Source organism: Dermacentor albipictus, chromosome 5 (genome assembly GCF_038994185.2).
Source record: "Dermacentor albipictus isolate Rhodes 1998 colony chromosome 5, USDA_Dalb.pri_finalv2, whole genome shotgun sequence".
In the NCBI taxonomy this organism is placed as follows: domain Eukaryota; kingdom Metazoa; phylum Arthropoda; class Arachnida; order Ixodida; family Ixodidae; genus Dermacentor; species Dermacentor albipictus.
The window spans coordinates 118,268,214-118,293,854 of NC_091825.1; the positions used below are offsets into that span (position 1 = coordinate 118,268,214).

Sequence of the window (25,641 nt, forward strand, 5' to 3'; positions counted from 1 at the left end):
ATAAGACTACCACAGAGACTACAAAGTTTACTAGTTACTTCATTTCCCAAGAATAGAGTCAGCGCGCAATTAGTCAAGCTCATGACTATTTTCAGTGGGCAAAAAGCAGCACCAAGGTAACAGCTCCAAAAGTCCTTGTGAAGACGTGGACTTACTCGGTGGAGCTTCCAATGGTGGTACGAGCCCGTGCGAAAGCACGTTTGAAGCAGTTGAATAGGTTCCTACTACCTCACTGGAAAGCCCCACAAGATATCAAAAAAGCTAGAATTTCCAGTTGGCCCAGCACCTTTACAACGCATTGTGAAGTCGCTTAATTCTAATGAGGCCTTTGATTAGCTTGGACCTTTCGGCTTTCTAACGAAAGGAAGGTGAACCAAAGATGTGCCTGACAAGAGGACCGCCACTAGGCTGGAGTAGTCGACATGTGTGCAATTTCAAAATTCAAGCAGCCACATGCTAGCTAGTGGCACTATGAGAGGATGCCACACACCTGCGACATTGTAAGAATGCACCTAAACACACCACAGAAGAAAGGCACAAAATTCTGTGCGATCCTAAAATATCAAGCGTGCTCCACATTTCACCCTCCGCAAATGCTTGTCACTGCACATTTGTGGGGACTACTCTCGAGAAAAGTATCCAGTAACTTTAGGTTGGAATTCATTTAGAACAGTGTCGAAGGCGGCACGAAATTTGATTATATATCTGCATAAAATGAGTATCCCTCATTTTTGTCCCCACATTTAGCACTGCAGAATTCCAATAGCAGATAATTCAAGCAAGAATCCATGGTCCCTAGGAGAGTGAACTGAGGAAAGTTAATTGCAATAAATCTATTTCATGTGCCTTGGCTTCGACTTCATAATCATGCAGTTGCGCAGCTATACAGTATAAACATGAATGTGTGAGTGGCAGATAAATGCCTAAACCAATAGGTGTAGTAGGCAAGATAGTATGCATACTATTATGTCTTGTTCTAGAGCTAAACTCCTTACCATTTTACTTGCTGCACTTCTGTAAACATGGAACAACCTTGTTATAAAGTTAAGTAAAAAGTGATAACAATCTCTGCAGTTAGCTGCCTTGAAATCGGACCGTGATAGGAAGAGGGGTTTGCAAGTATTTTGTACCAAAAATTAAAGGCAAAATCTGCGACATTCAGTTTAAATTTATTTCTCACTCAATTGACATCACACAATTCAAATGTTTCAAGCTGAAATTTGGACACTAGTGAAATACAGCTTCGTGCCTAAGTAATTTGTCTCATTGACTTCTTTCTAATAATGAATGTACAATCAAGACAAAACTGTATTACAGTCTATTAAAGTTTGCAGCGTTCAAGAAAGAAAAAAATGTAGTCACCAGCTTAAAAAACACCCGCATCAGAAATACAATGAAATTATTTTTGAAATGAAGTATTTCCAGTAACTCACAAGACATAAAAAAGAATAAGCAGCATGATAATTTGTCTTCTGTCTGTATTGTAACTTGTTTTTAATCAACTTACTTCAAGTACACAAGGCTCTCAAAAAGCCACACAGTAAAGTTTTTATGAACTGCTCAAAAGCTTTAAATAAAAGTGTCAAAAAAAAAGAAGCTCATTCAATGAAACTTTATAGTCTCATTCTTTAAAAAATGAGCTGAATTAAGACAGAGGCTACAGACATAACTGTGTTTATGTCCTTAGTATCGCACATAACATTTGTGAACGAATAAGTAAAACAGAGACTTGCGTGATTGTGTATCTTAAGCCTTTGATTTCAAGTGAACATACAGTTTAAATAAAACCACAGAAGCAACAAAATGCACGACACCACAACAGCAGCAGTTTCAGATAAGGAAACTATTTCAGAACTGTGGGACAAACAAACTTGTTCCATCAGATCAGACCCAACAACTGGGATTACGTTAAGTGACAGCCACGTACTGTATCAAGCGAATTGCAATGCCAAGGACAATGTGTTTTGGTAACGATAAAAACAAAAGATGCAGCAAAACTAATTTGACTGTACTGCATAAAAAAAGAAAAGGTATAGTGCACAAAACAAAAGTATTAAGTACCATGAAGCAACAGTATACAGGTTACACAATGAAATTACTACTATCATTACACATTACCTGCAGTTTAATTAGGGCAAAAGCCCTGTAAGATCTTTCATGTTGCAAGCGACAATTATTAGGATTCCTGTACACACAGAACATTGCATTCCAATTACATACACTGAACAACAAGATAGCAAGAAAGGGCACTGAAATATCTTTTCAAAATTACGCTAACAAAGGATCTTTCAAAATTACACTAACAAAGGTGGTGCTCAAATACGTAGCAAACAAACGTTCATAACATAAAACATAGTCTCTAGAAACGTCAACTGTACCGTACTGCCTATTGCATCACAAAATCGAAAAGTTACGACTGACTGAACCAGTGCTAGGACTTAACTCTAATGACGGCAGAGCACAACCAAGATATATATATGTATATATCACAGTAACCACAGAATCAACGGCAACAGTTCTGAAAATCATACTTAACAAATGCACCAAAAAGTTTTCAGTTCGCAGATTTTCTGATCGTACGATAACCAACCACTTGAAACTCTGCAGCTGAACTCGTCGAATGTGTGAAACAAATTTCGGCACTGAACACTTAAGCAGTGCTTAGAATAGCAATCTGCTACAGTGCTGCCATAGTGCAGTCATATGAGTGCCAAATTTCAACATCTTATAAAAAATCTCTTTAGCATGCAGCATTTATTCAGGCTTCTTCTACACAACAGATAACGATTGCAGAAAATTATGCCCCAGCCACAGGGTGCTGTGTGGTGCAATGTTAATCAAATATTTGCAGGAAGTAACATGATTGTGCCTACATTTAAAAGCCACTGAAAGCAATGCCAATAATATACAATTTAGGCTCATGACATGCAAGAACCAAGATGCAGCAAAAAAAAATAAATAAAATGAAATAAAAGGAAAGGGAAGGAAAGAGCCACATCAGTAGTGGCACAATGCTAACAGCCATATGTATGGCTTGCGAAACAAATAGCGATCCTACAAACAAATTGCGATCCTACAAATAGTAATAAAATAAATTATAAAAGGCATGCTCAGCTGCATGAGTTTCGCATGACTCAATAGACATGCGCATACATAAAGACTACACTGTCAAAAAAAAAAAAATTAAGGATTGAATAAGCGTATGTACGAAAAAGATTTTGCAGCTACAGTAATTAATCTTGCTTTTAGTTTCCAACATTGTGCGCTACAGTATATCATCAAGGAGTAGCAGTAAATGAACAGAAGCACAAGGCATTGCTTCTTCTGAATCTGCAAAAACCGAACAGCACGGATACAACAAAAACGAGGAAAAGAACAAGCGAGCTCAGTTCTACAAGCCATTGATGTCACTACTAACCTGGAATAATGCAAATATTGCAAAAGTGTGCTAAATAGAGAACATTATGAACAGAAAATCTGCGGCAGAAAATCAGCATCAGAACTTTTTAGTGTACCGATAAAGATATATATTAAAGAAAAGCAATGTATTTATGCAGATATTCTTGCAATTGAATAAATTTTAATTTTAATCTACATATCTCGATAGTGCACAAGCGTTCGTAACAAAATTAGTAATGAAAAAAAAAAGATATCTGGCTACTCTATTTTACCTTGAAAATAGCAAAAACCAACTGCAATTCTAACATCTACTGTAATCACAAATTATATGAAGAATATATAAGTACATAGACAAACTGCATAAGGCAGCTTGCATGAAAAGTGAAGTACAAAAATTATTGAAATTGACATACTAAATTAAAAAATTTTCAGAGCCCCCTTTCTTAGCGTCACTACAGGTGCATTTCGGTCAGGAAGGACCTACACTTACTACAAGATTTAAAAAAAAAAAATGCCACAAGCTCTCAGCAAAATGTTACATCTATGAAGTAAGGCTCAATCAATACGTAAAATCATTAGGGCAGGTGTTCCATGCAGCAGCGTATTATGGATAGCAGTGGATACACTGTATTCAGATACACTGAATACAGTTGCAGCCGCAATATCAATACGATAATAATTGGGCAGGAAAAAAATTGTGTCATGAGAATGGTACTAAGAGCAGCCAAAACAGCCTTTACTAATGGTATTCACAAATTTAGCTGACTTTGATGACTTCTGTGCACACAAAAATACACAAAAATGCACTGAAAAAGAACAAAGGAAGGAAGGAAAGGAAGAAAGAAAAATCCCAGAGTAGAAGGCCATGCAGTTGTAATGGAATAAGTACTTTTCTACTTTCCTTAGTAGGTTTTCAGTAGACGTTTCACTAGAAAAAGTCATGGCCTAACTGCAGACATTTAGCCCATGCTAGACACTAGCCTGTTTGTACTTGTCGTTGATAACCACATTTGCACATAGTGTACAACAGAAGCAGGGGAGGGGGGGGGGGGTTGCAAACAACAAAAGATGCATACGAAACAAAAAAAGCATCTCACTAAGGACAAGACCAACCCCCGAAAAGATAATCCAAAGACAACACTGCTCTCAATCTGGTCGTCTCATCCTCGCCCCTGCCCTGCTCCCACTTAAAGGCAGGTCAGTGGCCATAAAATGTCAGCAATAAGCAAACAACTGTCTGGGTTCTAAATCTCATCCATTTTTTTAAGGGTTGCTCATTTGTCACCACCAAACTTAAAGCTTTTAGGAGCCGCGCCTCTTCAATACACTCGTGTGTGCAGCTGCCCACAAAACCCTATCCCACAGCTCGGTACTCGCATGGCCGCGACTAAAGGCTGCAGGCAACAGGTTCTTTTGTCCTTCCCATTATCCACCAGTGCACAATATCCACGGTGCCAGCTACAAAGAGAACCTGGACGTTGCCAACACCTTTCTCTGCAATCAGCAGCACACCATGCCTGAAGACAAGCGAGCCACTGACGACACTACCGACAATGCTAAGACGACGACGGCAAGCTGAGGTGATGTAACGTCTCAGCTTGGGTCTTCAGCTGGCTGAACTCTTCCTGTATGACGTCTGTTATTTTCTTTCGTTGCTCCATCTAAAAAAAGAAGAAAAAAAAAGACGAAAGCGTTCGCATGAAAATGGCGCACAGGTGAGCAAGGTGAGCCTGCATTTTCATTAGGGTATACTAAAACAGTGCTGAAAGGGCTACCCTGTTTCTAATGGCACCTTTTGATGGTCACTGATTCTTTGAATTCCAGCGGACTGGTTCTGGAAGCACTCTGGATCCAAGTAGGAGATATCTTGTGCCAACCAAACAGTTGGCTGCCTTCCAGAGCGGTGAGAGGGAAGGAAGCGAAAGCCGACACTAATTGGCACTACCATGAATGGAGCAAGTCCCCCTTTGCCGCGCAATGACTGGAACGGGCGGGGTCACACTACTGGAAAGCGACCAGATTTCTTGATTGCTTCAACGGCAATACTGGGAGCACCTTTTAATGCTCCGATTAGAAATAACCATCCAGATGCAGACGGAGAAATCCTTCCCAACCATCTGAACGAGATTGGCCTTCTAGGAGTGATTTAGAATGCTCAAAAACAACCATCCGATGTCGCCATTAAAGCCAGTTGTTATACACATAGAAATGCAGGTGTGCCTTAAAGAAATCGTGCAAGAGTATAGCTGTAGTACATACTCCGTTCTACTACATTAACAAAAACAGAACGGAGCTCCATTACATTATGCTTTGACAGCAAATGCAAACACTTGAAGAGACACTAAAGGCAAATATTAGGTTAACATGGGCTGTTAAAATACCATTCCAGAAACCTCACAATGCTTCTTCCACGCCAAGAACAGATTCAATTTAAGGGAAGACACTGCTAACCATTAGCGCAATTCAAATCAATCCTCAGCGGGGAGTGGCAACATTGCACACGTCATCACAGCACCTTAGTGCAGTCAGCAAGTAATACAGCCCCCTACAGCAGGAGCTAAGTCTTTTTGCACAAAACGCAAATGTGTGGCCATGGAGAAACCGAGCCAAGACAAGAGACACTGCTGCTGCCCTTTGGTCAAGCAGCGTTGACCGTTCGGGCATCCTGTGACATCACACGTATGTAGAAAATTCTCTGCTACTTGCAGTTTGTGCCAGTTTTGCGAACCAGCCAAACCAGCGTAGCCCTACGGGATAATAAAACCACTGAAACGCAAAAACTCGGGCAGCGCAGAGCCAAGCTGAAACTAAACCTTTAGACCGCCCACATCATTGTAAAGAGTAACGTCAATGAGTTTTTTTTTTCTAAAATCCGAATAGAACTGGACAAGTAGCATTTTCTTCCGCCTTATAATGGAATGCAATTTTCTTTTTATTACAAGTGGTTATAATGAGTGCCTACGTCATCAGGCTAGTACTTGAATGTCCTGGGCGAGTCTCAAATCGTTTCCTGCATTTACCTAAATTTCTCGATTACTAAAGCTTTGTTCACGATAGTATGAACACCTCAGATGTTCTCAAGCATCAATCTATAATTTTAGTTTGACGTAATGTTTGGCATCAGTGTCTTTTTGAAGGGCCCCTCACCAGGTCTGGCCATTTCGAGCTGACAAGTGCCATGCATACAATGACCACTAAACATTGTGTCTGCTTGGTACTATTACATTGCTATGCGCCATGGAAAGAACTGAAATTTCAAACCTAACGCTGTTTGCCCTTCTCCTCGCGGGTGCCATGCTCCAAGCTGGAGGGTTGACGTACACATGCAAGTGCGCATACATACATGTGTCTGTTCTGTGACCTCGCTCATAGTGACATGTCACTTCGAGAATGATTCAAGGCAACATCTGTCATTCGTGTAATCTGTTGCTTCAATAGATGAACAAAAGTTTAGAGAAATAATAAAACACACAAACCGAATGTCTGCATGTTTTTTTTTGTCTCCCTTTGCACTGCAGCAAGAGAGATATACCTTGCTTCATCTGCTTGTTCCCACGTTGTGCAATCGCATGCGCAATCATGCTCTGCGATCATACCCTGCCTCAGTGTATGCGTAGCACTGACTTCTACCACTAGTCAGGTGTTCTCATGCGAGACACACACAACAGCTCACGTGCGACACCATCAGCGGAAGTGCCCCACGCAGCAGAAAAAAAGAGAAGGCGGAGCTTGTGACATATGCGGCACGTAATCCTTGAGCTCCAATATGAGAGAACACAGGGAAGGAATTTCGCTTGCGGAGGCTAGACAGGGCAAGTAGAGCGAGTGTCTCTCTAGGGCAGTGGTGCTGGGCTCCTGAAGTCGTGGGTCCGCAGCACTGAAATATTTTTATCTCGGCTATTAATGAACCGATTTGAAACATCCTTGCAGCAGAACGCTCCCTAGAGGGCACTTAACTTCCATTGAAGCCAAAATTTGCTATGTGGCCTGGTGAGGGGCCCTTTAATGACGGAACAGCATTTTATGAGTGGCTTCAAATGTTTCCCCTCAGTGTCAATGAGATGGGTCCCTAGCACAGATTAAGCTCCTTCTAGCACAAGAACGATAGTTGTTTCTCGGGTTCAAAACATTTAACGCACTGAGCCCACTGAAGAAACAATCGATGAGGGAGTGCCTCTGGTGCATGATGAACTGAAAAAGGACATGCGAATGAGCATGCAAGACTATGTGCCCAATAGATATTGACCTCGAGGCGTGAAATTGAGATGAAGGCCATTAGTGCCTTAGCAGCAGTATGCAAGCGACTGTGTGTTGCCTCAGCATCGGTAAGCCATGGGATAAGTCTTAAACCTTATTGTCATTTGGTGGCAATTAATGTAGTGAATGATCTAATGACCTTACATATTATTTCACAGACTGCTGCTCAATTATTCTTTAGCTAGATGGCCAAAAAGAATGTATACAGTTTATCATTACAACTATGTCATCATCAACGCAAATTGATGGAAATATTGCAGTGTACAAAAAAAAAGAATAAAGAAATGCATTAAGCACTAGCGATGCAGAAAAAAATACCAAATAGTAGCATGTCTGAGCATTCGGAGATGTGTACATGTATAAAGTCCACAACAAGGAGTTCATAGCTAACAACATAACAGCCCATGAAAGGAATCAAAAAGTATGAGTTAGCCCAGTACAGTTGACTTCTGTTTATTCAACCCCGCAGGGACCAATGAAATTGATAAAATTATCAGGCAAAGGCCAATTTTAGGATCAAAATAACAAAAGTATGGGCCCACAGAAATGCATGGGCGCCAGCCGAGACCATTGGCCATGATTGAATTAACCGAAAAATAAAGTTAGTCGAAGTCAAATTGACATGTCTACTGCATTTTTACACTTTGGCATTACAAGCAGTGGGCACATGATCAATACCGTTTATTGAACTTGGCCTAGAAATTCCGAAAGAATACAGCAGCTACAGGGGTGAAACAACTATTTCACTTTTTGGGGGGCACGTTCTGGCACAGACGAAAATCTGTATTGGCACAGTAACAAGCACTTTTGGCAAAGTGTCCAACATACATCTACTATAGGACACATACGGTCTCAATTTTAATTGGAATAGACATTAAATATAGCAGAGCCAACTTTATGCACATGAAAGACATTCAGACTTAAAAATTATTAAAATAGTTTAAAATGGCTCTCCCTGTGCATATTATGGTGTTTTAAAGCTGATTCTATGATTTAGAATTGCAAGAGGCGTTGCACGCTTAGGTAGAAGCTACAGGGGACATGTCCACATGTTTATTTCTAGTGTGTATAGTTTCTTCTGCATAACAGTGCCGTGGAATATGTGAAAGCTGACTAAATTACAAACCCGGAATCTGCCTTTATAATCATGCGGAGTTACAATCAAGCTCCCCACTCAGAAGCAGATAACTTGTCAGCATTCATGTAGATGTATTATAACATATTTTTAAAGGTCGCACCATCAACAACTATGCTAAACAATGTGCGATCTAACATTATCCTATGATTCTTTTTTATCCAAAGTCCTCCTCGAGCGAGCTCCATGCCACGCTAGTACGACGGGTGCAAAAATGCAGCACCGACAGCACGAACAAAAAGACAGTACAGAAGCAGTACACTGGAACATCCACCAGGTGGAAATGCAACAAAAGCATGAAAACAGTGAATGCAAATCCAGCAACATCTGCTGTATCCGTGCCTGTAGCTGCTCTAATGATTTCCGCGATGGTGACGAGGACGATCGTGCGCTTTGGGTTTTGGTTTCAGTTTTACTGCGAAGGCAACATGAATGGAAGGGGACTCTCGTCCTTAAGCTTCATTTGGCACAGGATGTGCACAAGGACTGCTTTTCCAAGCAATTTGGCTCAACTGGTGCAGCTGCTTCACCACAGCACACATCCACATTACTCTGCCTGAACCTTGTCGCATGGCCACCAATAAGATTGAAATCGCATATTTCAACCATGGACCAGTGAACAGCACAATTAGGAGCGTAGCGAAATGGTATACTTACTGCACTCTTATTTTCCTTCTTCATGGTACTTCGGAGGCAAGTGAAGTCGATGGGGTTTCCAATTAGAATGGTCACTATCTGTAAACAGCAACAAAAAGTCAAAGAAAAAGCTGTGAGGATTTTCATTTTAAGAATGCATTGTTAAGATCCTTATCCCACCATGTCTGAGATACGCACTTGCAACCTGACGACTGAGATGTGAACTATAGATATGCATGTAGTAAGAGCTGCTGATATATACGAAATGCAAAATGCTGCGACATAAACTGGAATTCTCCCAAATTAAACAACCCTTCATACAAACTTTCAGCACAATGACTCATACCCCTAAATTTGCTCATGACATATCTCAAAAACATCAACCTAAGAAGTCAGATTGATGTTACTTTAGTAGATCTCTCAAATGGTGCTGATACAGCAATACGTTCCGAGATGAGGGCATGACACCATCCTGAATAATCCCACTGGTTATCTTATGGCGCTTTCCACTGATAGATCTGAAGCAGCCGTCGAAATTTGGGAGCGAGTGCTTGGGTTCTTGGATTTCACCAATCTGAATCTGTCAGGAAAGAGCCCAAATGCTCCACCATGGATCATACCGGAAGTTTTTGCACACACGTCACGCAAACCGATTTCTGCTCTCTACGTTTCCACGACAACCAAAGTTGCCTCCCACGACGGGCGGATGCGACATAAGCTTCTCGTCCTATTTCCGTCCGAATCTGTGCCTTGGCGGCGGAGCAAGTGAGAGTGATCCGACGAGGAACGAGCTGATGTGAAGTAACCAGCGGAAAGTGCGAACCCGCTTCGGATCAGCAAATGAAATCCAGATTTGCTGCCACGGAACAAAAAATCCTGCTCCACATTGACCAGTGAAAAACACCATTCGATTTCAAAATTTTCTTGTCAATCCAGCTATTTCATGTTCATACTCTTAATCTCACTAATTCAGCATCTCGTTCTTAGCACCAGACAGGCATAGCCACTGAGCCAGCGCGGCACGTCACGAGAACCAGCAAATACCAAAAGGTACCTCTGCTCTGATTGTAACTTTAACATTAGTGTTATTAACATGCAAAAGTACGTACCTGCCCCCACTGTGGTACATAGGGCTCCTTGTTTGGCAAAACATTATTCATGCCTGAAAAAAAGACAAGGTTGTTTGTAGACAGGCCATTAGCAAAACCCTTTCGACTAGCAACACTCACCAACATGCCAGAATGGAATGACTATGGGACACTTCTTGCTTTCCGCAATTAGTCTGCCAACACCTGAAAGAAAGTGAATGAGAAGGCGACTCATGAAAACATGAAGCACAGAAAGTTTACAAAGTGTAAATGGGACTACACCATTAATTCCCATGGTGCCCAGGCATCAGCCAGGTCATCAAACAACTTATCAAATAGGTATCCTCATCGTCAATGCATCATTAATGTGAAGCGAATTTGCTTGCAATGTAGATAGCTGGAAGAACTATAAGCATAAAATATTAACAATAAACCAAGCATTTTTAAACACTACTTGGGTTAACCCTCAAGCTTGACCTAGACTTGCTCTAGCTGGTTACACCAATATCGCCAAAGACAAACCGTACTTGTCCATGCCCAAGCTTCATGATTTGCTTACCAGAGACGAGCCCTGCTCGTCAACTCAGTTCAGGCCGTGCATTTGTGTTTTGGCATTCGAACTCATTCTTTGATGCTTTCAATTCCTTTCAATCATCTGTTGAAATAACTATGTTCTACCTTTACAGATGTACTGAGGGAAGGCCTCCTTTTCAGGTTGAATGCCTTTCATTGATATTTTGGGTAATTATAAGAGATAAACCACACAAATAATGTATTTTTTCAAACGCTGATGTAATGTGCAATCATTTGCAGGATTAAAAAAAAATATTGGTCAATCTTGTACAATTGTTCTTGCGGAAAAGCTTGGTAGTTAAAGGGCTAAACTAAAAATTTTCAGGCATGAGAACTTATCGCAACCAAGTACAGCACAGTCAATGTTAAAATACAGCACATTTGCAGCTTCCGCTATTTTAAAATGTTTCACCTGTTAACCGGCAGCACCGAAGAGTGGCATTACATTGGGGGAAGACATAACTGATAAACTCAAACATGACAAAATCAAAGCAGCTGTGACAAACAACAAGAAGTTGCAAAACATAACATCATAGTGATAATGCGAATGACTAATTGGATGTAACAGGTATGACTTCCTCATGGAAGAACAAAAAGGGTAGGAATGTAAGTAATACTATATAGTAATTTTCAAAACTGTCGTACACCACCTTAAAAGGACAATACAGTTAGAAACAACCCATTGGACACTGCAAGCGTCAGCCTGTACCCTAATCAACCAATACAGCAAGCCTCGACTACTAACAACTGCAGAAGGAACGAAAAAAAAAAAAAAAACAAGCACACACCCCACTTTAGGCGCAGAAACTCTTGGGTGACCATGTTGACCTTTCCCTCGGGGAAGATGTGGACCCACATGCCGCGGTTGAGCAGCTCGATGCAGTAGTCCATGCCCTTCTGGAAGACGCCCTCGCCCCGGCACACAGGCACCGTCTTGCCCAGCGCAAAGAATCGCGAATGCAGCTCGTTGGTGAAGCAGATGTCGTGTGCCGCCACGCTCCAGCGCATGCACTTCTGCCGCACAATGTGCTTCAGCTCCAGCATTCCTGCAAGACCGCACAAAGAGCACAGATTCACGACAGGCACTACTAACAATAAGCTTTGTGCAATGCTGAAACGCAGATGAAGGTGCCTGTGCATGTTAGCCCGATGGTATCTGTTTAAAACAATGCGCAAGTCATGCTGTTCTCCTCAGACTACATTTGTTGTACTGTTTTACAGCATTATTTGATAAAGGCTGTAGTTAGCTTGAAAATGTAAGTTGTCTGTCATAACACTTCGCACGGGTTTCTTCTTTTAAAAGTGGTCACATTACCTGTTGGAGAACCACTGCTATTGATGAATGCTGCACCTTTACTTACACCTCACAAGCAGTTAATATTTGACCACCTCAAGGGTAAAACGTTTTACAACAGCTGCATAGCATAATTTCTAAGCATCAATAAAATGTAGAATCTCTCCTGCGCAAACTGCGATATCTTAAAAGATTACACAATGGCTTGAAAAATAATGGCACTAGCCATGCCAAGAGCTCGTCGGATTAACCCTCATAAAGAATGAAAAATAAGTAAATAAATAAATAAATAAATAAATAAAACATTTGGGGATGCTGATGTAGCCGTAAGTTAAGATTCAAACAATCAAACATGCAATAGCAGTGAACTCACCCCAAATGAAAGGGTCATCAAGGCAAGAGTGGTGGTTGCAGACTGTGATCAATGGAACATCCTTTGGTCGATTTTCAATGGCGTCGATGAGGATCTCCTTGTTGTACACATTCACTGTGTTGAACCAGCCTTGAACCAAAAGAACAGAAAGCATAGACAATATGTAATACGCACAAAAAACAATAATTCATAGTCAGTGCAATTAGGATGCAGGGGTTTTTTCGGAGAGGATGTGAGGTGCTTGGGGATTCACACAGTGTACAAAACAACCTATGACACGATTGCATAAGAAAGCAGAATAGGTAGCAGAGATGGGGCTGGTGGACTGTTGCAAAAGCAGCATTTCCTTTTATCAAGGCAAGCTTGTTGACAAGCTTAACTACAATAAGCCAGTGGCTTGCCTACTTGGCTTAGCTACTAATGCAACACATGCATGTGCTAATCACTGAATTTGCAAGGCTATTTCTATGCCCTTTCAGCGACTATATACTTTATTTTCGCACACATAACCTGTCCTGAGCATTCAAGAAATTTAGGCATGCTATTTCTTGCCTTGAAGTGCAGCTTCACAGCACTTCAATAGAGTAGAGCACTGAGAATTGTGACATCTTGATTCTTCTAAATGCTTTGCTTTGCGGCTGCTGAACATTGTTCGTGGCTATTTTTAGAGGCCAAACACTTTTTTTTTCTAGAAATCTGAGAGGGCGCAAGTTACGAGTGGAAGTAGGTGTTATGAGCCAAAGTGTATTAAGTGCCTGAACCTTCACACACAACCGTGGCACAAAAGAAGGCCCACCTACCCAAATGTTTCATAACCATTTTGAAATGCTGTGTGAAGTAACAACATAAGTAGCATCTTACACTATGCAATGAAGCTGAAGCTTGGAATATGCATTGCTCATATGCAGTACATGCAAGCCTACGAAAACGAGAAATTACTGCAACTTTTGTAATTCAACATACTCTCCATATTTGAGCGAATACATGTAGTAGGAAGAGATGTAATTAAAGTACTAATACGAAAAGCAGTCTTGGTAATGTTGCTTAGTTCAAGAGCAAATTTAGACTTCTCACGAAACACCTGAATGTAACCATAATTATGCCTAGACTGAATGACATCATGCATAACATGCAATAAAAGCACCACGTTCCTAAAAGCTACATGCACTGTGCATGCCATGTACACGGTTCAAAAAGCATCACTCCTGCAGGCAAGTGATTCGACATATACTCAATGTTGAAGCCAAAGTTAAATAGAATCAACAAAATAAGCCAAAGAACAAGCGTTGCATGATTTCTAGTAGTGCAAAATGTTTGATTCAAGACAATTTCCACATGAAAAGCCACCAGCTAGTGTTAACTCACGTTAACACTTTTCAACGTTCGAACCAAGGTTGAATGGATTCAACAAAAATTTCTGAAGAGCATGCCCTGCATGATCGCCAGGAGTACACAATGTGTGTGTTTTGAAATGATTGCTACATAAAGAGCTGGCCACCAGTGTTGCCTATATTAACGGGACACTAAAGAGAAAAATTATTTGAGCTGTGTTAGTAAATTACCATTCCGCAGTATAAAAAAAGCGACTATTACACAAGAAGATGCGTACTGCGCCAGAGAGAATGTGAAAATGAAAGACTAGTGGCGCCCCTGCCTTGAAATTCCCACACCAGCTCACCATGACATCAGAAATTTTGACACAGTTTGCTTGAGCCTAACTAAACATTTAGCGGTAAAAAATGGACATCGTATTCTAAAAGAGTCAAGTACTGAACTTAGCTTCAAAACCCTTTACTGAACCCAAATGGCAAAAATGTGAAAAAATGCTTTGGGATCTACAACGTCACACTGACGTACAAGCCCCGGCATTTCGGCGCCAATTTTAAAAATGAAACGCTGACCGTCTTTTTCTCTTCTTATAATCAACCTATTACCGTAAAATCATTCACGGTCCAGTTCTTCAAGGATACTTTATCAATCTAAACCAAGCTTTTGTTTGAGCCAATGGGCATGCAACCAAATTAGGAAACAAGAAAAAATATGACAGAATTATGACAAATAATTGACAAACCACAAGCATCTCATTACAGACTGAACTTTCATACCCAGCAGCATTTACACCAACAAAAAATTACACCTCACAGGTTTGGTACAAGATAGATTATTAGATATTGTAAATGATTATTTCTTAAAGGGCCCCTAAACCACCCCGAGCTCGAAAATTAGTTGCACAGCAGCTGATGCATAGTAGCCTACTGTGAACATATAGCAGCAAGAATGTTTTGAAATGGTGCAGTAATAGCAAAGTTACAGGCGTTTGATGAACGCAAACGCAGTCACTTCTGTTTGTCACTCTCCATCACTACCCTCTCCACTCTCGCTCTTTCCCCTTGCCACATGGGCTCACCAACTCTATGCACTGCAACGAAAGCTACAGGTCGTGTCTACAAGCCAGCAGAAAGGCTCCTCCAATTCCCCCTCCCCCCATAATTGCCCTCTGCATGAAGCTGAATGGAAGCTTCATAAAAAATTCAGTGGAGCAGAGTGGATGAGCCCACCTTCATTCTCAGAACAGACAGTCGTCTCCTGTAATGCTGGCGCTGTCATTCCTCAAGCACTGACCGATTGACAGCTTTTGTCCTTGGTGACATCACCTGGAGACCCCTTGACATCCCGACAAGCGAAGGAGGCACCAGAAAGGCCCGGAGAGGAATGTGGGATGGTTTTTTTTTATTTCGCGGTGTTCCCACAGCGTGTAGCACTATGGCATTCACTAGAGATGATGGTCCCAGCATTCTCCAGGTGATGCGTGCATTTGTTTGAAATGTGTAAAAGAAAATGCCAGAGGTTGTTTGGGGCCCTTTAAAAGACTCTGAGCAACCCTGAGTTAATCTACCCCTTTGAGGGGTATACAAACCAATCAGTCACAATCAAGTTAGACCACTATTGTTCAGGACTACAGCTATATGAGCCACACACAACATAAGGAGCAATGAGAAAAAGAAGGCAGTGCACCTGACTGCTGCAACTCCCACTGCAAACAACATGCCATGCATTGGAAACAAAGGCACACAGTGCAATTCTAGCACGAGCTTTCTAAAGAGTGAATAGTCGCAAAGCACAGTGCAAACATGTCAGTAACACTGCAAGCAGACGTGCATGACATGTTAAAAAAAAGAAAGAAAACACCCACACGTAAGAGACCACAAGGCACACATTATGCTGCAAGATGGGGAGGGAGATTGAGCGCCGTAAAGATAAAATAAGCGAAACTACATATCGTAAAATAAAAAAGAAGTATGGCCAAAAGACCGAGACAGAAGTGAGTTCCTCAAGGGAAGCTCACCTGTGGTGCGGTATACTCGGGGTCTGTGTGGGTTCTGTGCCCTCTTAAGAAACTGTGGCTCTTTTGCGTACACCAAATGAAAGAAAAACAGACAGCCATAAGTTACATGAATAACTGGGGAAGTGGAAACCAGTCAGCCACACCAAAGTAGAAACAAGTGAAAAGTATCTCCCTACATGCTTTTGTGCTTCACTACGAAGAAGCCTATACCCCACATCTACTGGGAAAGAGAGGCTGCCACAAGTAAATTTGCTCAGCAGCACATCCTGGAATACACACGCTCAAGCAAGATGGATCACACAACATGAATGGGCCACATTAGTGAGCAATATACAGGCACATACTGAAGCTGGCACCCACTACGTTCATACTTATCACAATGCATGTACTGCCTGTCATCTACTTGGTCATTCACCTTCAAGGATACAATTACATCTGGAAGATTTTGTGACAAGAACTGGCCAATTCGACACATATGGCCAACAGCATTCCCGGCACTGTGCCAGGAATGCTGCTGCTCGTATATGTTGATGCATCCTGTGCTAGACGGCCAAGATCTCGTGAAAGTGACTGCGTCCACAAAGGTAAACATCTAAGAATATTTCCCCTTTTCTCATGCATAACAGCATTCTTTAGAAACTGCATGCGGCAGATAGCGTAGTGCCGTCACTTGGGCTGAATTACTTATACACATGAAGTGTACATTACTTTCACCTGACAAACTTTCAGTTGCTTTAGGGCACAGGTTGTGATTGCAAGTTTGCAGTAGGCCAGTGCGAACACCATGCTCACTGGTCATACATCTCAAGCAAAGTGCCAGTTTTGAGACATCCATTCGTGAAATGTTTGGCAAAATACACTAGTGATATTTCGGAAACTAGTACTAGTGTCTAAAGCATGTCGATGCCTTGACAAGTGGATGGCTTCAACATGTGTCCCAAATTAGAGTGAATTAGTGGAAAAAAAAATTATTTACCAATGACCACACGATTTGCAGGGCACAGGTTATGTTAGCACCTTCGAACGATTTAGACAAAGTGGTGACATTGTGTTAGCTGCCACTGGTGGGCTTTAACAACAAAATCTGTGAACTTCAAAAAAATGTAGCTGACATAAGTCCTTATTTCAAAAGGACTTCTTCTTGGGCATGTTGGTGCTTAGATTTTCTAGGTATACTTGAATGTGGCACGAAATACATTTTGTGAAAAGGGACAGAACTGTGTTCTTTTCACTTCACTGTCTTCTTTTTTCCGTCCTTTTTCACGAAATGTATTTCGCGCCGCATTCGAGTATACATAAGTCCGTGCTTTGGAAACTAGTTGCACAGACTGCACGAGGACAAATGGCCAATCACACACCTATCGTGAGTACAGATTATATGTTATATTCTATGTGATCAAACCAAACTAATTAGATGATTCAAATTCACCTCCTCAATTGAAAAGTTAGACTGCCTTTTTTCACAGTGCTTTGGTTGAAGATACAGAAGTTTCTCAATAAGATTGCAGAATTTGGCTCTGACAGCTTGTTACAGTATATTAATTCAGTTATTGCAAGGCACAGCATCAATCCTTGTACGTCTTCAAAGACTACCACAGTTGTTTCTTTTTCTAAATCTCCTTCCAGTTCCCATATGAATCGCCTAGAACAGGAAAATGGCAGAGAACAGTTAAAGCCCATCGGCACCTATTTATGTTAGGACAATGACAAGTTTCTGGGACCGCTGGCAGCAAGAAAGCTCTTCAACAAAGTCTGTCCTTTCAAACACTGGTCAGCTTCAGCGCCAGTAAACACTACAAACTGAATGTGTGCATAACAGCTTTATTATGCTCAAGAATTTGAAATGGAGTGGTCAGTGGAGTTAAGACAACTGGACAGCCATATCCCAAATGCCAAAGACACAACTGGCACAGGCCACGACGGTTCACTAAGCATAGCAATAAACAGTAGTAGCCGTCGAACAAAATGTTGACAGTAGAGGAAGTGCATACATCAATAAAGTTCCTCTTCTGTTGTACCTGTTAGCCAGTTTCCTAAGATGCAAGCTGCAGCAGCTGTTATTCTCCTTGCAGCTGCAGGCATTTATTCATCGCTCCTATAACAACACAGCTACTTATGCACCACAAAAACAATGGGGGAATATGAAGTGCCTCTTAAGTGCCACAGCGTACTTGCACTAAAAGCCTGGTGGAGTCTTAAGTCAACCTTATGAAGAAGCTTTAGCTTAGGGCCTCCCATCTAAATGCATGGAAAAGAAGAAATCGTTTTTCTCAGCAACCACTGCACCAAATTTGATGAGGTTTGTTACATGTAAAGGAAAATGTTAAAATACAGTGACTGTTAGTTGTGAATTTCTTATTTATTAATCAATATTTTTAATAGATATTTACAAAAATTGCGAATCTTCAGAAAACGAAACTATCAAGCTTACAGCTCTGAGCAACGAGATATATCACAATTTTATAAATGGCACCTTATAGTACATTTAAGGAAGACAAAACTGATATATTATACATGGTTCTCAAGAAGACCGCTAATTTCCGAGTAGAACATCTGCAACGCCCCTGTAAACAATGTAACAAATTCAGGCAAGATATAAATTGACATATCAAATGTCTGCTTTGCACGATCTTATGGGTGCAGTTTACAAAACTGCGATATCAGTTCTAGGTGCAGACCTATGAATTTGTAAACTTTGTGCTTTTATTTTTTCAAACTTACCAATTCTTGAAAATTTCTTTTAAAGATCGAAGCCCTAAATAAAAATTTTGCTTTCAACAGTCACTAGAATTTAGCTTTCTCTCTCAAATGCAACAAAGTCCATCAAAATTGGACCAGTGGTTCTCAGAAAAGATCTCAGAAAAGCGTTTCTGCATTTCACATGTACTTGAATAGACAGTATCGGAGTTGGGCCCGAGCTCGAGCTTCTTCTTAAGCAGAATATAACATTTTTATTTGTAACTGGTCGGAGTTTTATTGCAAATTCTGAATGCACCTTTAAATTCGACCCCTATGAGTTAATGTGTGATATTTTCTGGCTTAAATATTTAGGGTGAGGGGGGTCACTTAACGGGGCACTAAAGCCAAACAATAAATCAGTTTAGACTAATGAAGCACTGTTTGAGAACCCTGCATGCAGTCATTTAAAAAAAATTGAATATTAGATGAGAGAATGAAGGTCCAAGTATCAGTATTTGAATTTCGTGCCGAAACCCCAGCGCCGGTACGTCAGCGTGACGTCAGGGATTCCCAAGTATGTTTTCGCATTTGGGCCGCATTGGCTGAATAAAGGTTCCCGAAACTTGCCATGTTTAATATTTGGTTCCTTTCGAACACAAAGTAGTCATTCTATACAGCTACATATAATTAGTAGGCCCTACAAGATGCCATCAAAATCCAAGACGTTACAGCCCCCAGGTGCAGGAACTTAAGTAGGCATCGCCACCCGTATTTCGTTCTTGCGCTTTTTCTGGCTTACCAAACATCTTATCGTTGTAAAAGTGGTGTTTTTGGTGTGGTAGAACGGTAATTTACTGATGCAGAAGAAATCATTATTCACTTTAGAGTCCCTTTAAGTATAATCTAGGCTAAAATATGTACATACACAAATGATGAAAGAAATACTGTTACAGCCGAATGTTTTACAGAGAAACTAGTGAAACTGGCCTATGCCGTGTCAATCTGACTTAGTTGCAGACTCACCCGACAACACAGAACCTTTTGTTGTCAACAAACAAACAAACAAGCAAACAGCACTGTCACTAACCAGATCTATTAGAACTAATGACATTTATGGTCATCATATCATTTATGTATATCTTAATTCATGATTGAAGGGCATAGGAGCGAAATTCCAATGTATCTAAGCAGCAAGTTTGCCGAGACAGATCTCGAAAACGGGTGCTGTTGTCACGGGATCCCTAAATGGCCACACCACGGGCCTTGGAAGTATGCTAAATAAATAAATACCTGAAGCACCTACTGGCTTCAAATCTGCAAATGTAACATGTGCACTAAAGTAATCAGTGAAAGATCTGGCCATTGGATACTAACTAATTATTTGGTCAATATTTCCAATGTATTCATGGTACCACTAATAATGTGCTGCTCCCTGTTCCATAAAATGACATTACCTCTATTGCACTGTTAAGAAAATTGGCTTTTCATCGTTGAAGCCAGCTACACCTGTGCAACCTCCTTTATCGTAATAAAATATTTACTATGGCTTACAAAAACAAGACTTATGGGGCACAAAACTTAGCTTGTCAACTGGGCTAGACAAGGGCAATTTTATTGATCTTTCATGGGATAACACAGCTTTTAGAGACAACAAATTATAACCGCAACTTAAGTAAACTTAATTCATTAACCGTTTGCAGCCTTACAGTAACCAGAAGGAAAAAATTTCACAGTTCACAAGTGGAGGCGATGTGCCAAAAAGACGTAACTTACAACTACCACGGAAATACCCACGACACCTGTCCGGATGGTAATGAGGACGGTCCCACTTGCTAAGATGGCTTTCGTGCACACATTTACATTTGCTTTCATTTTGCACCATGGCCGCACACAATGGTAATTGACAACACCGTCTGAAAACAACCTGCTTGGCAACCTCATTATGCCTCTCTCCACCTACGCACTTACAGAGGCTAATGTTCCTGAATATTGCACACCAAACTTGGGTAATGTTTCTTCTACTGTACTGCACATCAAAATGCATTTCTGTCCCTAGCATTAGTAAAGTATGGCCCTTTACACCAGTCACAAGCATTAACAGATAATTATGCAAGAACTTACTCTATTCTTACATTAAATATGGCAACATGGCTTTTTTTTTAACTGCAAATACAGAGGTGACTGGAGGTATATTACAGTTTTAATATCCTGTGTTCTTATTCAATGCAGTAAGAAGTAAAAAAAGAAACTACCATAATGATTAAAATAATTGTGAAGTAGTGCACTGATGAAAACCAAAGGCAAATATGGCTAGGTCATGTGAAAGCCAGTCAAGGCCACACACAGTTGGAATGCCATGTTTTAAAAACCACATATCCATTAGTGCAGATTTTCAGGCTGCGGTAACTGCAGCACTTCTGCATGTAGTGCAACTCGCAGCTGAAAAAACGAATTAAATTTTGATGATGAATGACAATAGAAGGGGCACGAACCTTTTATATATTTTTATTAATCAGCGAGTTTAAAAAATGTTTTGATTCCCACTTTTACATCATATACAAGACAGGTGCTTACAACAAATTAATCACATTCACACTGCAAACTGCTGTAGTGTTCCACAGCCTGCCTCACTCATATATACGTGACAGAAGTACACTGCATTTAATTTCCAATGACCGCATATAAATGTGACAGCAGGGCAGGCCATCATCTCCAAAACATAACACTCATGTGATGGGGTGATGTCTGCCTGTGAAAACACTAAATTATAATGCGTTAAAGCTCCATTTGAGGACAGACAGGCTATTAACTCACTGGAAATGCATTAAGTGGATGGCACGTCTCAACGACAGGGAGGGAAGAGTTGCAACACAGCTGACGTGCACTCTGCACAGCTTGCATTTTGGTACAAGATGCAAGACTATATATTACACGTAAATGTTGGCACATTTCATTAAAGAAGTAATGCGGCAGTGCCGCAAACATTCCTAGAGATAAATGCTTCATGCACACTTACATATAAATCAGGTGGCATGCATTTGCACTGCAAACAGCAGCTACACGCTAGGGAATGTTTTTTCAGAATGAAAAATTGTGTGTTGATGAGGCACATGGACAGCCTAACGTCATTTTCCATGCGCCTTTATCTATGACCATGTCTTTAGCTATCTAGGTCAATGTCTTTAGAGCTGTCACCAAATGAAATCTTAACTACTGCTCAACATTGGTTTTCTATTGTTATCAACTAATATAAGCCAGGAAATGAGCTCAGCTTATCTGTCCCCAGATGGGCAGGTTCCCAGGTCTAAGCAGAAAAATGTGCAGCAGGAAGAAAAGCGCTTCAGCGCAGTGACCGGAAGGCCACAGATAAGCATAAAAACTCGTGTGTACTCTTGCTCCAGTATATCACCGTGAAAAAAAAGAAAAGAGATAGTTGCTAACAAAATAAAGGATGGCAAGCTCAGCCAAGGCCTAACTGCTGTCTGCAGTAATCGTGCTAGGGGAATAAAAACTTCACTAGAGTCTGCCAGTTCCTTTCTTTTTCTCAGGCATCAAAAACTTCCTAAAATTTTACAGAAGGCTCCGAATTTTTGTTGGAAAGAAATGTTTACATTACACTGCTCAGGCAGTACATGTCATTGGTGGCTATCTCTGCCTTCCGAGCTCGTAGGAGGCTGCCAGGAAAGACAAATGCTATACAATTAGTTGGTGTAGAAAGCAAAAGGAATGCCCACCAAGAGGTATAAAATATCTGAATGCTGAGGGGCACCTATGATGTCACAAACAATTGCTTAATTGCTGTAACGTCAAGGAAACCATGCTGAAACAGGGTCACAAAGACAAAAAGACGATTGCATTAATTGCGTGCCAAACAAATGCTATTGTTCAGCAATGCATTGGTCAGTCTGGATCTACTGAAAGTGACCTTTTGCATAAACTATAGTTACAGTCTTGGGATCATCCTTTAAAAGGGACATACTAAAAGTAAATGTGGGTATTACGTAACAGAATTGAAATATAATCGATCAATCTCACTTCAATCACGGCCTTCATAAAACAGAAAGAATGAATGGGAAACAAAAGATGGTGATGTCACCATCAACTTTTTTCTCATCTGCTTGGGACCAATTAACCATTTATGAAAAAAATATAGTTACATTACAGTGCATTCAGAAGTACGCTAAAGGCCGAGCATGTGGAGCTTTCATGAACATCTGCTGAAAAACAGCTGAAATATGCACGAACACTATGAACACCATAACATCAGTGGCACAGTGGTTTGAACCGAATATTCAAAAAAAGAAAGTATGGCCTCCATTTGTTTACTCTAATAATTTACCCTTTTCTGACAAAAGAATGCAAATGGTGATGTGAAGGCATATTCCGAGAGCACAAACCAATTTATTACTCTTGGTTTGCTGCCCTCTTGAAGCAATGCACTTAATAAACATTATGCCTTGTTTATGCATTAATGTAAATACATCTTGTCTGTGATTCAGCATCGGAGTGACAGAATGGTTTTGACCATTAGGAGACGTATGCAGTAAATATGTACTGAAATTCCTGCCTTTTTTTTTCCCCCTTCTAATGAAACCAGCCACCGTTGCTACAAAGAAAACATATAAGAACTGCCGCAAGTAGTATTAGCATGGTACAATGCTCACATCTACACATGACGGTGCTGACCATGACATCAACACAAGAATTATTTTATTTATTTATTTATTTATTTATTGTACCCTCAAGGCATACAAGCATTATAGAGGGGAGGGGGTCAATCATTCAACATAAGTTCAGTTATTTGCACATACACAATCAAAAATTTCAAAAAATGCCAAATCTTGTTTTAGGTCTCCACCATTTCTGTTTCATGCACAATAGTTTCACATACAAACAACAGCAACCCTATGCAAAGGGAACAAACACAATTACTGTTACATGACAATAAGCTGAAAGATAAGCCCCAGTGGCTGGCTACAAGAAAGGGGTCCTTCAAACAGGAAGAACAAACGCAACCACATGTGCTTGAATGCTTTTGATAATATTTGCACAAGATTCCCTAAGTGTGCAAGGCGAGATAATAGTCACTTTTCACACCAAATCAGAATATACACTTCTAAAACGGTTCGTATTCACAAATGCTTCTTCATTTAGCGAGCTGTTAAGGCCTATGAGGCATCGTTTACAACTCTCCTAAGTCACGTTCTAGTGTTCATGAGAAATAAATTTTTTTGTTTACATAATTAAGGAAATATAATGTTCTTAAAACTTTAGTCAGATGTCACACTTGGATTATATATGTACAGATTATAAATATACAGATTATAAATATATGCACATGTGCTGAGTGCCGGGTCAGGAAGTGAAAAACAGACACAGCAGATAAGTCAGCAGTAGTGCCACCAACATGAACGCTCATGATCGGAACCTTCGTAGGGTCAAGGGTTTTCTATTTCAATGTTTCTAGCACTACACTCATTCCATTGTTTCGGATAGCACTGTTTGAGCTACTATCTCTGTATGAAGTTTGCTTCCCCTAGACAATCACTTAACGCTAATGATATTCCTAGTGCGCAGATCTCACACATTTCTGATATCACTAGTGTACTTTGCACGCCTCGTGACACGTGGCCCCAAAAGAATGGTACGAAGAAAAAAGGATGAGCGATTCGCCCCCTCCCCCACTCAAAGCGCACAGCTGCGTCTGGCCTGACTGAAGAATTTGTGGCTTTTACACTCACATTTGCGAGCCGCTCTGTGCGAAAAGCGCCAGCTGTACAAAACGCGCGGCGCACACAGCAATCCTTTAACAAGCGCGGCAACATGTATGGTGACCCTCGGGTGGTGGAAGTGTGATGCCCTCATAACCGGTCAGGAGTGTTCGGTGATGTTATTCTGCGTCAAAACTCGGAGCGCGGAGGGCAATCAGTTCGATCACCGCGCTCGGCCTTGTCTTATCACACCTTCAAATCACCGATACGGCATCGCCAGGTAAGGAGGCACGCGGGTGCATTGCCTTGGCGGTTACCTTGGCAGCAAGGAAAGGTCTCTACGCGCGCATTACAGGATTCCGGTCCCAGCGAAGCTGAAACGTTTATCCGGGCTCTCGCGCGGCTAAATAGAACGGAAGCACAGCCGACTACTTCCCAGAGGGAAATCCTTTCGCTGTCCGCTTTGGATAACCGCCGCCCGAGGTGCTTCCATAAGAGAACGCAGATGCGATTACCGGTTGCACCACAGAGTTGAGATTGCGTCAGTGGCCGCAAACACGTGCAGCGTATGCAATAAAAAATCGATTAATTGAAAGGAAGACAACTGCGACTACGATACTGCATGCAGGCGACGACGGATCCCAGTAACAACTGACTAAATATTACGAGTTCAGTCGTTGCTGAACGCTGCATTCTCGGTTTGCTCCTAAATTACATAGAATATCGTCGACTTACCGTGGAACAGTTTTGCTAGCAGGCCGACGGCAGGAACGACCATGGAGCTTCCGAGCTGCCACAATTTGCTGGGCTGGCCGAGGTTTGGAAGGGGCCACTGTACTTCGAGAGGCATGTCTGTTGTTTGGCGGTTCAAACCTGCGTTACTCGCGTTGAATACGAAGTATTAGCGCTGGGTACACATAGTGTAGAAAACGTTGCCGCGGCGCGGTACACACAGTCGTCCCCGAAGACGTCTTCTAGCAATGCCCCGACCACAAGCAGTGCAATGCTAGAAACAAGTGGACGATGGCGATGAGAGAAAACGAAAGAAAGGAGGACGCATGGGAGGAAGCGAGAATGAGGAAGAGAGAGTGGCAAAGGCGGTAAAAGGACGCGCGCGCAACCGCGTAAAAGAAAGGCCACAAATTTGCAA

At 41.2% G+C, this 25,641-nt stretch overlaps 1 protein-coding gene across 2 annotated transcripts; it reads right to left on the reverse strand.

The window, feature by feature from the left end:
* Positions 1-1,150: 1,150 nt before the first annotated feature.
* On the reverse strand, positions 1,151-25,610 carry Taz (tafazzin, phospholipid-lysophospholipid transacylase). Of its 2 annotated transcripts, XM_065449542.2 has the most exons (8): positions 25,227-25,610; positions 16,102-16,161; positions 12,756-12,884; positions 11,877-12,134; positions 10,657-10,719; positions 10,537-10,589; positions 9,449-9,526; positions 1,151-5,060 (listed from the first exon to the last, which is right to left on the reverse strand). In XM_065449542.2, exons 1-8 carry the CDS (start codon positions 25,339-25,341, stop codon positions 4,956-4,958), a joined length of 861 nt encoding a protein of 286 aa, XP_065305614.1. In that variant the 5' UTR covers positions 25,342-25,610; the 3' UTR covers positions 1,151-4,955. The 2 variants fall into 2 exon arrangements, with proteins under 2 accessions (XP_065305614.1, XP_065305615.1); XM_065449543.1 differs by lacking the exon at positions 16,102-16,161 and having other exon boundaries at positions 25,227-25,604.
* Between the last annotated feature and the right edge of the window lie 31 nt (positions 25,611-25,641).

What these genes read in the sequence shown, in the direction of transcription:
- Taz (XM_065449542.2), bottom strand. Translation starts at nt 25,341, where the DNA reads ATGCCTCTCGAAGTACAGTGGCCCCTTCCAAACCTCGGCCAGCCCAGC. An exon ending in GCTAGCAAAACTGTTCCACG is followed by an intron (nt 16,162 to 25,226) that starts GTAAGTCGACGA and finishes TGTACGCAAAAG; the next exon opens with AGCCACAGTTTCTTAAGAGG. An exon ending in CATTCCATTCTGGCATGTTG is followed by an intron (nt 10,590 to 10,656) that starts GTGAGTGTTGCT and finishes TCTTTTTTTCAG; the next exon opens with GCATGAATAATGTTTTGCCA.